Source organism: Danio rerio, chromosome 8 (genome assembly GCF_049306965.1).
Source record: "Danio rerio strain Tuebingen ecotype United States chromosome 8, GRCz12tu, whole genome shotgun sequence".
Taxonomy (NCBI): domain Eukaryota; kingdom Metazoa; phylum Chordata; class Actinopteri; order Cypriniformes; family Danionidae; genus Danio; species Danio rerio.
The window spans coordinates 20,862,517-20,875,906 of record NC_133183.1 but is presented as its reverse complement, the minus strand read 5'-3'; the positions used below and the strand labels follow the sequence as shown (position 1 = coordinate 20,875,906).

Genomic DNA, 13,390 nt, shown 5'->3' with positions numbered 1-13,390 from the left:
AATGATTTCTTGTGCAGCCCAGTACCATTTGATCCATGGACCGGTAACAGTCCACAGCCTAGTGGTTAAGGACCACTGATTTAGAGCATAATTTATTCTATCAAATAAGACAAATTAAGCACATTTTCAGACAATGTTTACAGTTATTTTAGACAACACAAGTGCTATATAATAACAAATAAGAGTGTTGAAGCTTACACTTCATCCCGCTCCATTTCGATCATAATGAAATGCATTTTGTTTAAAGAATTTTTTAAATAAGTGATTTTTTTCTTATATATATATAAAATAAATCAAAGCAAAGTGTTTTAGATTTATTTTAAGTTTAAAAAACTGTGAGCAGACCTTTATAAAAATTATTTTACTTACAATAGATGCATACCTAATAAAAAAAGATAAACTACATTTTTTAAGTGTTTTTTTAAGCTGTGAAGTAAAAAAAAAATGCTCCACTGAAATGAATTTGATTTCAAATTTGACAGAAATGTTTTCGGAGGTTTATGGCATCATTTCTCTGGTCACCTCATTTTAGATTTGTTTTCCATTGACTGTCACAGTGCATTCTGTGTCAGCGTCTCACTAGTTTTGGAATGGAGCATTAGTGTCAGGGTCGATAACGCTTTCTAAGCATCCCTATCTGAGTCAGCAGCCAAACTGGATGTCAAACCCACCTCCTCTTCCCATCTTTCTTTGCTTCTCTGGTCTTGTGCCCTAATGTGATCTCTCTGATGCAGCAGAAAAGCACATCTGTGTCCTGACTCAAACTCCAGGCTTCTCTCCCTCCTGCTGTCCTGGGTCACTTCCTGCCCCAAAACGCCCTCACTTTCCTTTTTGTGCTTTGTGTGTGTCCATTGACTGTACTGTATAATGGCTCTATTGGAAAGCAGCACATAGTTTAACGCTGTAGTTCCGTCAAATCAGCTCTTCTTAAAGTCCATGTGACCTGTGAGAGTAGTAACATGCCATAAACAGGAAGTATTGATGGTTTGGTGTTGTTCGGTTGTGTTTCAGAGCCATACTTTGTGAGCGCTGTGGAATGGGGGCCGCACGTCTACTTCTTTTTCAGAGAGATGGCCATGGAGTTCAACTACCTGGAGAAGGTGAGAGGATTGTTAAGTTATGGAGACTTGTGCACAAGTATCTTGATTGTCGTGTTTTCATAATAAAAAAAGACGCGTTTTTCAGAGTTTACTCTAATGTTTCAGAAGACAGTTAGGCCTAATCCCAATTCTACACCTTAGCCCTTCGCCTTACCCGTTTGCTTCATTTTGCACATTCACCTGAAGGGGTAGGGGTGTCCCAATTATCTTAAAGGCGTAGGGCTAAAGGGGAGGGCCGAATAGCACTTGAAACAGAGATTTTTCAGGACCGCACTCGAAACCAAGGGGTACGAAAATTTCCCATAATACACCATCGATAATGACAGCATGGCTGCACACGGAAGTCAGGAGATGCACAAATTAGTATTTTTTTGTCATTATTATGAGTTTTTACGACAAATAACCACATGTTTTACTACATTGATAGTGCCGTTCGTGTTTTACAGCTAAAATAAAAACTAAATTTGACTTTCTATAACCCCTAATAAGAACTCCTGTTTATTATTACCACAACATACTTTCATATCTGACACTCTATGACACTCAAAAACCCTCTCAGAAAAGTCAAGTGGCTGGGAATAAGCTTTTTACAGTGTCTGGTGTAATGTTCATGTTGTTTTCATGTGTTTAAATAGATGAATATGGCCATGGTGTAAATGCACAATACAGTTCTGAGCTTATTGCCACATTGTATCGTTATAATAACATGATATCGTTGCCTTCAGTTATTTTCTGAAAATAAATTCCAAACAACTGGAATAAGTACAGCTGTCGCCATCTCATCTGAAGTAAGAGATTGCGATGACATGCAATATGATGAGGTGTGCAGGTGTTGTAGTGGTGTCCCATTTCTCATGGGTAAATTTTGAAGCCCTTCACCTTCACACTCTGTTTCAAGGGCCAAGGGGAAGAGGTAGGGGTACAAAAATAGAATTAGGATTGGGTACCTCTTTAGCACCTTGTAGCCACAAAAGTTTTTTATAATGGATAAAGTATCTGTAAATTGGTAAAAAAAAAAATAATAATAATGAAAAGTTCTGTACATTAAGAAATTTTTTTTAAAATATGGTTTATTTTAAGTACCCATAACTGTTCTTTTGTGTCATTACTGTAAAAAACCACTTTTGGGGTCTTTATAAAATCACCCAAGAACTAATTATTTGTGTAATATTGGTCCAATTATTATTTTAACTCTACACTTAAAAGCGTAAAGCGTCCTTTGGAATTTATCTGTATGTTAAAGTATGCATATAATGATTTTTTTTTCATCAGCACAAAGCCCAGTTTAATTATGCATACTAAATATATACAGCTCATACAGTATATCGTTTTCTATATTGATTTGTTTTTGCACTGTAAGTTGGTTTATTTCGAAGTTGGATGATATTGCTTATTGTTTCTGTCTGAAAATAAATGATTGAACTATTTTATTGTATGTAAAGAAAAATTAAATCTTTCTAACAAATGTTTATAATTTCTAGAGAGAAAAGGCTCGGATTCTGGAAACTAATGCATAAAAACTCATATTTTGAGCTTTGTTTTAGCTTTTGTTTGTTTGTTTGTTTCTTTCTTTTTTTTTTGATGCCCCTTAAATTTAGTACCTCTTACAGTACACTCCAAAAAATATGCTTGCAGTTTGTTCAAACTGCCTATTTAAAATCAGTTTAAACAACACAATTCTTGATTTTTCTGAGGGACAGTTTAATTGTTTTATGTTCAATCCACTTAAATTTGTAAAAACAAATTAGTTAACTTAATTCCTTCATGTTGTCCCAACTCGAATGTGTGGAACCCAGCATTTTTTACAGTGTAGGTTCAGTTTCAAGGTACACTTAAAATGTATACTTTGAATGTAGTATGAGAAACATTTGTCAAATGTATAAATATAGAATTCCTGAAATATGAAACATTAAAATTATCCCTATCAGCAGTATATAAATATAGAGATCAGCGCGCAAAAAAATTGTGTTACTGTATGTGCAGTCTGGCAATATTATTCAAATGTCAATACTTACCACGGTATTTCCAGTCAGAGAGCAGTATGACCTTTTTCTTTTTTTTGTTTTGCTGAATGCTTAATTTAATAACCATGCCCTATAAAGCAGTTTTCAGTGTAATTTAGATGCACAGAAGTTTAGTTTTTTTTTCTGTTGTTGTTTTTCAGGTCAACTGAAATGCCATCAGTCATATCATTTACTGAAAACCGAGAAAAACAGATCGGAAGAAAAACAAAGCTTCCTTTTATGTTCGAATTAGCAATGCAAGACTTCTGCGAGAACAGAATTGTGCTTGCGCAGGCATTTTATACTGCTGGACCTCGAGGAGAACAAAAACCCACTGTGCTTTGGATTGGGCTGCTCTGAAATTGCTCTGCAAACCCATTTTAGGGAATGCTGACATTTTCATGAATGAATTTATATTAGCTTACCCATTTCACACAGACTAGCTACTCTCCAAAATCCCCAAGGATTAACAGATTTGGGGTGGAAAGGATACAGTACTGCATGTATTATTGAAATGCTGAAAATTCATAATTAATATCTGATTTCAAGGTGGTGGTGTCTCGTGTGGCTCGCGTGTGCAAAGCCGATCAGGGCGGATCACAGCGCGTGCTGGAAAAGCAGTGGACGTCATTCCTGAAAGCTCGCCTGAACTGCTCCATCCCGGGAGATTCGCATTTCTACTTCAACCTCCTGCATTCCACCAGTCCCATCATCCGCATGCACGGCCGGGACATCATACTCGCTGTCTTCTCCACACCCTCCAACAGGTGGGTCACAGCTTTCACAAACAACAACTGATGAAACTCTCGATAGCAGTCACGAAACAAGAAAAGAACCACCCACGATGCACATTACTCACATAAATGGCCAGGACTGGCTGAAATCAGTAGCTTGTATCTGATTGGCTGGCTTCCAGCTTCCAGGAGACAGGGTGCACTGGTTTTTATCTGCTGCTTAGAAAAAGTTGCGTTCGCAAGTTTCCAGGCTTCTACAAGAACTAGCCGCAGGATTTACCAAAATTTGCAAGGAATCAGTTTTTGAAAGAATCTGTATACCTACACAATTGTTTGGCAGTGAACATCAATTTTTTTTTTTTTTTAAAGAAATGAATACTGTTATTTAGAAATAAATTCTAAATTTATTTTTAATCGTTACAAAAACATTCTAAAAAATAAAAATAACTTTTATCTTTTTACTCATAAATTATTTCTTTAAAAAACTTATACTTCCAACATTCATAATAACAATCAAGCATTTGTGTTAGTCATAAAAAACATCAAAAAACATAAACATACTAAAAACATACTAAAACACAAATAGGCAAACAAACATGGCTGGGCTGGCAAGACAGGACAAAACATAATTGGAGCAGGAACTCAGGGGAAAGAATTAATGACGAACTAGCACAGGACAGCAGACAAGAAGAGAATATAAGGGAGAATTGTCTCAGTAAACTGAGCTCAAACTTCCTGTTGCATAATAATGTGCATGCAAGAGCTGACACTGTTGGTTTACAGGAGAGAAACTACTGTATTTGAACTTACTGTATAATTCAAATTAATGTGTACTTTTGCTTATTGTTTTGATGCTACATCCTAGTTGTAAACTAACATTATCAGATGTTCCTTGTTGATTGGGTGACCTGCATTTGGCCAGAATAAGCTGCAGTGTAGCAAGTCTTGCTAAACAAGACCGAGAACCGCTCATTTCCAAGCAGACTGTGATTCTCTAGAGGCGAACTCCCAAATATAGTGCATTAGCATTAGCCTCATTGATAGACAGCAGAGCTGGAAATATCACAGGCTGGTGGCAACATCGGAGCGCTGGGAAACGGGTACAATCGCTCTGGGTTTGGCTCGTCCTGTGAGATTATGGGTGAAAAACGACTGAATATAGAACACTGGCGCGACACTGCAGGGAATTTTATTGCAGGTTTTAATGGCATGTTGAGAGGCGCTGCGAGAGGAAAGATGGAGATTGATGTATGAATGAGGAATGGAATTGAAGTGGGAAGATGTACACATGCTGACAGCCTGTCACCAAGATGTCACACTTAGAGAGGAAAGCAACAACAAAACGTATATTTTTGGGATCAGGGAGCAAGTGCATGTTTTGACAGAGTTTGCTGGAAATAATTACAGGAAAGAATGCGCCCATGCTAAAATGAGGGAGGACTGTCAAGTGGATGGGAGTGAAGACGCTGAGAGTCATTACTAGGAAAGGAAATGAAGAGAAATGCTTGTTGTGTACATTCTAGCGCTATGTGTGATCAAGGTTTGAGAGTGACTGATTAAAGAGACAGTTCAGCCAAAAAGAAAGTTGTATTTTAAGGATTTATAAACAAGAACTGTATGCTTATCAAGGTTGCGTTTATTAGATGAAACATTAATAATATTTTACAGTAATATATTAGGCGACGCTTTGGTGCAGTAGGTAGCTCTGTCACCTCACAGCAAGAAGGTCACTGGTTCAAGCTTCAGCTGGGTCAGTTGGCATTTCTGTGTGCCGTTTGCAGTCTAAAGACATGTGGTACAGGTGAATTGGTTAGGCTAAATTGTCTGTAGTGGATGAGTGTAAATGTGAGCGTATGGATGTTTCCCAGAGATAGGTTGCAGCTGGAAGGGCATCCGCTGCATAAAACATATGCTGATAAGTTGGTGGTTCATTCCGCTGTGGCGACCCCAGATTAATAAAGGGACTAAGCTGAAAAGAAATTGAATGATTGTAATATATTATGTAAAGTATTCTTGTAATGGCAAATCTAAAGAGTAAAATAATTTTAATAGGATGATTTGGGGGTTAAGAAAGTTGTCTAATTATTACTAGTAAAAAAGTAAATAATCTAAAAATTAAAGGTTATGATGTTTTCTGTTCTTCTGGAAAAATTAGTGCATACTTTTAGGATTCTTTAATTCATTTAAAAATATTATTATTTATTTAAAGTAAAAAGATTTGGTTAATATTAAATATATTGCATATAATATACAATACACAGTTGAAACCAGAAGTTTGCATACACTGTATAAAAAGGCACATTTGTTTTGTTTTTTTTGAATGTCAATTGTTAAATGTAACTAAACTTTTTTCTCTTTTATGTAAGTTAGGATCACCAAAATTGTTTCTATTTGCTTAACAGCAGAGTAATGAGAGAAATATTTTTGAGAAATTTTGATTACTTCTTAAAAGTCAAAAGTTTAAATACAATAAGATTAATACGCCTCTAAAAAAGCCCAGATGATGGTGTCAAGGTTTTGGAAGTTTCTGATTGGCTAATTGACAAGAATTCTGTGTCACAGAGATGAAGGTGATATGGATATGGTGCGAACTGTACTGTACGTTATAACGGCAGAACAGAAGCAAAAGACGCTGTGTAGATGCTGGCTGAAGCTGGTAAGAGAGTTTCATTATCCAAAGTGAAACAATTCCGACAAGAGCTGAAAGACCACTTTGCAAGGAAAGAAGCATTACCCCAAAAGCATCATAAAAAGGCCAGAATAAAAATTGCAAAACCACACTGGGAAAAGATTTAAATTTTTGGAGACATGTCCTCTGGTCTGATGAAACTATAATTAAAATTGTTTGGGCATAATGACCAGCGTTACATTTGGAGGACAAAGGGGGAAGCTTACAAGCCTAGGAACACCATCCCAACTGTGAAGTATGGGGATGGCAGCATTATGTTGTGGGGCTGTTTTGCTGCAGGAGGGACTGGTCCACTTCACAGCATAGATGGCATCATGGGGAAAAAATACTATCTAGAAATAGTTAAGCAACATTTAGAGATATGAGCCAAAAAATTAAAACTTGGCCACAAAAGGATCTTCCAAATGGACCATGACCCTAAGCATACTACCAAATTAGTTAAAATGTGCTTTAAGGACAACAGAGTGAATGTTTTGGAGTGGCCATCACAAAGCCCTGATCTCAATCCTATAGAAAATGTGTGGCCAGAGTTGAAAAAGCGTATGCGAGCAAGACAGCCTACAAAATCTGACTCAGTTACACCAATTCAGTCAGGAGGAATGGGCCACAATTCTAGCAAACTGTTGCAAGAAACTTGGGGAAGGATACCCAAAACATTTGACCAAAGTTATATAGTTTAATGTATGTGTCACACCTGGGCTTTCTCTGGAAGGCAAAGGATCACAGGAGTTATCAAACATGTAGATTTATTGATAAACACTCGCATGAAGGACATAGGAAACACTGGAGACTCAGGAACGACATGGGGTGTTGACAAGCATAACCAAGAGAAAACAAAACCACGACTAAACAACACACAAGACTATAAATATACATGACTTTATGAAACGGATAACACACTAGGGATGAACACATCCAGGTGAATCTGATAAACATAATGAAAAGGCGGGAAACAGAACATAGAAGCACATGAGGAAGGTCACATGACGAAAACACTGGGGCCTGACAGTGTGTAAACTTTGCACTGTCTAGAAATTAATAAAGAAATCTTTTAAAAAATTCTCTCATTATTTTGCCATTTAGCAAATGTAAATCATTTTGGTAATTCTAACAGACCTAAAATAGTAAACATTTACTATGATTTAACATCGGACATTTTTTTAAAATGGTTATGTGCCTTTTTTGCAGTGTTTATAAACGTCTGGTTTCAACTGTATACTGTATATCATATGACCAGTGAAATATGACCATATATAATATATTTGGTCAAATTATTGCATCTTTGCTCAATAAAAATACTAATTGTTTTTTAAAAACAAAAACACACTCCTAACTCCTAACTTTTTGAATTATGCTGCCATAATACATATAAATATATCTAAATACCTTTGAAATAAAACATTGACAGCATAACCATGTGCAATTCTAAAAACAGATATTTATTTTAAGATTTACTAAGAATTACTTTTACTTGATTACATTTTTTAGAGTAATTTTTAAAGATGTTAGTGATCATTGACTGCAAAGCTAACCTGTTATAATCTAATTATATAATTCTAATACAATTGTATATTATTATATAATCTAATTATACTTAATTAAATATAATCTAATTATTTTTATTATTGTATTTGAAAGTGAATCATATTTAAATTAATATTTCAGACACCTCGTCAGTTCTAGTTAAACTATGTGTGCAAGAACGTGTATGGCGAGTAATATTTTTATTAGACCTGTGTTTGTGTGTGTGTGTGCGCGCGCGCGCGTGTCTGAGAGTGACAAATGAATTGCAATGATGATGGAGGAAGGGCAGAACTCCCAGCATGCAAATGTGTATTTGTGTCAGAGCAGGGGCCAAACTTCAGCAAATGCCAACTCTAATAACATCTCAGTCTGCTAATGGTTGCTTTGGGGGGGTCGAGTGGGAAGAGATAGAAGAATATGAAGGATGAATTTACAGTATGCATGTTGGGGATAGACACTCGCTCAAGGACGACTGAATGAGATGGTCAGTCACCAAGGCAACATTTAAAATGCACAGTTTTTGCTACAGTATTCCTGCCACTTGCACTGGTGTTTTTAACCCTTGAAAATGGAGACTTTTGGAAACCAAGGCTTGCTGTTTTTGTTTTCTCCATGATTTGGTCTTCTAGATCATCATGTTTTCTTCTCTAATTCGTCAAGCTTCTCTTATATGACCATTATTTTACTTTGTGATATGTGCTTCAAGTTCAAAGAAAATACACATACAAGTTTAAACAATCATAAATGGAAAAGGTCACTAGACCACAAGTGATGTACAAAGCCTTTGCAGTGTAACATTATCTATTATAAAAAAAAGTATTTGTTCCCAGTGAGAGACGTTTGTTTAGCTTTATTTAATTAGCTTTCTTTAGGCTACACGTTTATATGCTCAGACTATAGCTGATTTGTTAATTTTATATACACACAAATCATGGAAATAAGGATTGAACACATCAGCATTTTTCACAGAAAACATATTTCGTAAGGAGCCATTGACATTAAATTTAAAAACAACCAAAGAAATCCATATATGCAAAGTAAGCTAATTTAATTAAATTAAAAATGAAGTTTTGTGTAACAAAATAAAATGAAACAGGGGAAAAGTATTGGATAAAAAGGCAGTAAAAGCTCAAACAGCAGCTGAAATCACTGTAGTTAATCAGCAATCCTCTACCCTTCGCCATTGTAAATTAATATTAGCTGCTTCAGTCCAACATCTGCATTAGCAGGATGATGAAAATGAAACCAGGATGGACATTTCATCAAGACAATAATACAAAACACAGCCAAGGAAACTCTCAAATGGTTTTAGAGAAAGAAAATAAAGCTGCTTGAATTGTCCAGGCAATCACCTGACTTGAATCCAATAGAAAATGCAAAATAAAGATCAGATTTTATAGACGAGACCCACAGAACTATCAAGATTTGTACAATCTGTTGAAGTCTGTAAAAAAATCACATCTGAGTGATGTATGTGACTTCATTCCCCATATGAAAGGTGTCTTTCAGAAGCTGCCATCACCAAAAAAAAGCCTTTAATATAAAATACTAAATACATTTCAGTGGTTCAGTACTTTGTTCTTGTGTCGTTTCATTATTATTACACATCAGATTTTTTTAGTTTTGTTTTGTTTTATTTCTATGTTTGTATTATTTGGGTTTTTAACCTAAATCTGGTTTAATTCCATGTCAACATCTCCTTTAGAAATATTATTCCCAGAAAAAAAAACATGACGTGTTCAACACTTAATTTTTTATATCTACCATCACAATTTAGGTTCTTTATAACAAATACACAAATTATAATTTGTATTTTTATTTAATAATAAAAACTAATTCTGTTTTAGACTTGCCATGTGGTACCTGGTTTGAGGTTAGAATCTAAAGCTAAATCCCAAAACGTTCAACTCTCATATTGTCAACCCTGTTGGTGGTTTAAAAGATTAAACAATTAGTGAAAGATTCAAATGTTTCCTGTTATATTTAAGGATTCTGCATTATTTTACATTAATAATGGTTTCAGTTTACTGTAAATTATGCCTTGTTGTACAGGTATATAATTCAAGTTCAAGAAAAAACAAATGAAAAATGCTTGAATTTTATCTACAATTCTGGAATGAGACATACATAGAATGTAAAAGATGTGGATGTAGTATCCATGACGTCACCCATAGGTTTCTAAAGAGCGCAAATGAAGCTACAAGTAGGCGTGGCCAACCGTTGCCATTTTGTTCGAGCATCATCGCACCGACCGAGACAGAGAGAGGGCAAAGAGACAGAGCTCGAGCAAAGCTACAGATGCCTGCTAGCATTTTGCTTAGACAGGCTTTTCTTTGGGAGGAACGCTTAATGCTTTATTACCTGCAACTCGCTTGTGTTCTGACCACATGTGCTTGGTTGTATACTATATCTAAAAAGTGTTTAGACTTTTAAAAACACTGTTGTAGTACATGTGTTATTTTTATTGTTATTGTTATTATGATGTTTTTCTAAAGGAGGAAAACACGATTTACATTAAAATGCTTCAAATATAGTCTCTGTTAATACAAGTCTATTTATGAAATCCAGGCATAACACTGTATGAGAAAGTTTCAGATGACTGTTCCAGAGCCTACAGCTAATCAATCTGTGAGATTGTGGAGTGCTTTCAAGTTCTAGAGAAAATTATAAATGATAAATTATCTTACATAAAACAAATACATGTATAGATATAAGTATATAATTTCACTCACCTTGGAAATGGAGGCCACTTGAATGGTTTCAGGGAAATATTAGCTATATGCACCCAAATAGTTTTTTGTGCCAGGTTTTAAATACCTTTTTTCTGCTGTAAAGTTGGTCATTTTAACATTGGGGTCAATAGAAATCTGCTCTATTATGGAGCCAGGCCTAGTGGAATTTCAATGAATTGCAGTTTCTGTTACATCTGTATTAGCTTCACGAGGGAGAGCAGGAAGTTTCCGCTTGGTCATATACAATTTTGAAATTGGATAGTTACTATTATTTTCTAGCTTTCTTTTAGCTTCTAAATAGTAATGTATAAAGACCTTTTTTTTCCTCTCAATACAATTTAATATCAACTGTTTATATTGAAAGCCATTGTAATTTGCATTTTATTTAGTAATTGAATCTAAGCTATAATTAGCTACTATAGAATATATAGTGCAGTATAGTGAGAATCTTTTCTGAAACCAAGTGGAAACGGTTTTGTGGTTTTTAAATGCCATCTTTGCACAAAAAAAAAATCCCACTAGCCTAAGCGTAGCCTGTTAGCCCACGTCTTATTTTAAAAGCGGTTTCTTTAGCAGGCTGTTATCTGTGAGGGCTCCTTTCATTCGCTCTTATCCTGAGGGCACGGATGCACGCAGGCTCAGCGAGGTGCAGTGTCTGGGAGCGTCCAGCTGTACAAGCACTGGCGTCTGCAGCTGCAGTCCTCTGTAAACAGCGCAGGGGGCTTCTCTGGCCTGCCGGGAGGATGTGTGGTCTGGTAAAGAGCTTTCAGACAAATTGCCGGAGCCGGTTAGTGCGTGGCAGACACAGCAGCAGGGGAGAACTATGGGAATGAGAAGAGCGCATGTTGGGATGTGGTTGAGATGCGTATGAGTGTTATGGGAAAGAGAGTAATAAAGTGTGGATTGTCTTAAAAAGCAGTGACTCACAGAGTTTACAGGACTTTTCTGAGGGTTTTTAACATTTAGCTTGTTTCTCATATTAAACGCAGATTATTTATACATGAGGAGATTTAAATTCTCAGCCTGATTTTAAATATTTATGCTCAGATTTGCTAAACAAGTCAAGCTAAGCATCACTTTTGCTCTTGCTCATACTTGGGGCTGGGGATTTGAACAAATACAGTAACTGATTGTAATATTTTGTAGGTGTTGTTTGTTTCTTTGTAAAATATGCTATGTATTGTAGTGTTTTTCTTTCTGTTTAGATTTTTGTGTGCTCTGCTGTTTAAAAGTGGATAAGTACGACAAAAGCTGCAGAGGGTACTTTAGCACATATTTTTTTTGGTCCTAGGCATGGGACGATAACCGTTTTCAAGGTATACTGTGGTTTAAAAAGTCAAGGTTTTAAAACTGCCAGCATTTTTTTGCTTTACCATTTCTTTGGTATATGTAATTTTGTTTGTTTTTTATGTTTTTTTAAAGATTTTTAGGACAACAGTATCTCCCGCATTAAAGATATCCAAAAACACCTTTTCAAGTTGAAATAAATCTGTTTTAGAAACTACTGAAGACAACAGAAGTCAATGATTCATTTGAATTTTTTAGCCTGACATGTTTACTGTTACAAAATATTTCAAGTATTCATCATTTTCATCATACCTAAAAAAGTTATCCGGAAGAAAATGTTTCTGGAAGAAAAATCCGAGGCCTTTGTTTTCTGACTGGCTTCTTGGACTCACCTCCACTTTACAGTTTGAAAGAATTAGATGGGAATCCTCTGCGAACTCTGCAAAATCTGATAAAATGCGAGACCCTATCTTTTTTTTCTTACTCAAGATATAGACTAATAATGTTGTTTAATTTCTAAAGATTTGTATGTTTTTTTGCTCTCTCTTTGTGAAATTTTACAAACTAATTTTGAGAGGAACGCCTGATATGATTTATCGCCACTGGTCTCCCATCGGCAATCATTAGTAAACTAATCTGACTAATCCAAACTCACTATAAGTAGCTTGACTAAAACTACTCCCTTATCTTCATTTTTCGAAAAGACCCCCCATCCACCCCATCTTCCCCCTGTTTCTTTTTTACCAGGTGGAGCTCTCGAGAACTACCTGATCTCGTACACCCCCTTACATTCTCAATTATCTCCTAGCTCAGGGTTTTCTCTCAGGACAGCATGCCAAACTAGCTTACATTATCAAGCAATATCTAAGTGTGAACTCTTGAAACATCCATTGCTGTGTCTTTTTGTAGGTCATACAGTATATGTTTTGTATGTTGCCTTTTTCTCTTGTTTTATGCTTTATTTTACATTTTGCACAGATTATTGTTACATGACATGTTTGTCTGTCTGTTCTTTATTTTTCTAAAAATATATAAATAACAAAAGCATAAGTCTGCACTCTCAGAAATAAAGGTGTCAGTGTAGTGGTACTTTTTTAAAAGGTACATTTTTGTACCTACCTGGTGAACATTTGTACCTTCATTTGTACCAAGAAGTGCACATGTGTACCTCATAGTACCCTTAAGCTTCAAAATTGTAAACCCAAAGGTACAAATTAGTACCTTTTAGGTACCAATATGCACCAGTACAATGGTCCCTCGTTAATCCCAGAAATTACGTTTTAAAAATAACCCGCAATGAGTGAAATCCACAAGGTAGTCA

General features: G+C 35.6%; 1 protein-coding gene across 11 annotated transcripts in view; it reads left to right on the top strand.

The window, feature by feature from the left end:
- The window catches only part of sema6bb (sema domain, transmembrane domain (TM), and cytoplasmic domain, (semaphorin) 6Bb), a 286,338-nt gene that overhangs the window by 210,710 nt on the left and 62,238 nt on the right, over window positions 1-13,390 (top strand). For all 11 annotated transcript variants that reach the window (XM_073910233.1, XM_073910241.1, XM_073910243.1 and 8 more), the window contains 2 exons: window positions 1,012-1,100; window positions 3,653-3,870. In XM_073910233.1, coding sequence (XP_073766334.1) covers window positions 1,012-1,100; window positions 3,653-3,870 — 307 coding nt within the window. The remainder of the gene's footprint in view (window positions 1-1,011; window positions 1,101-3,652; window positions 3,871-13,390) is intronic.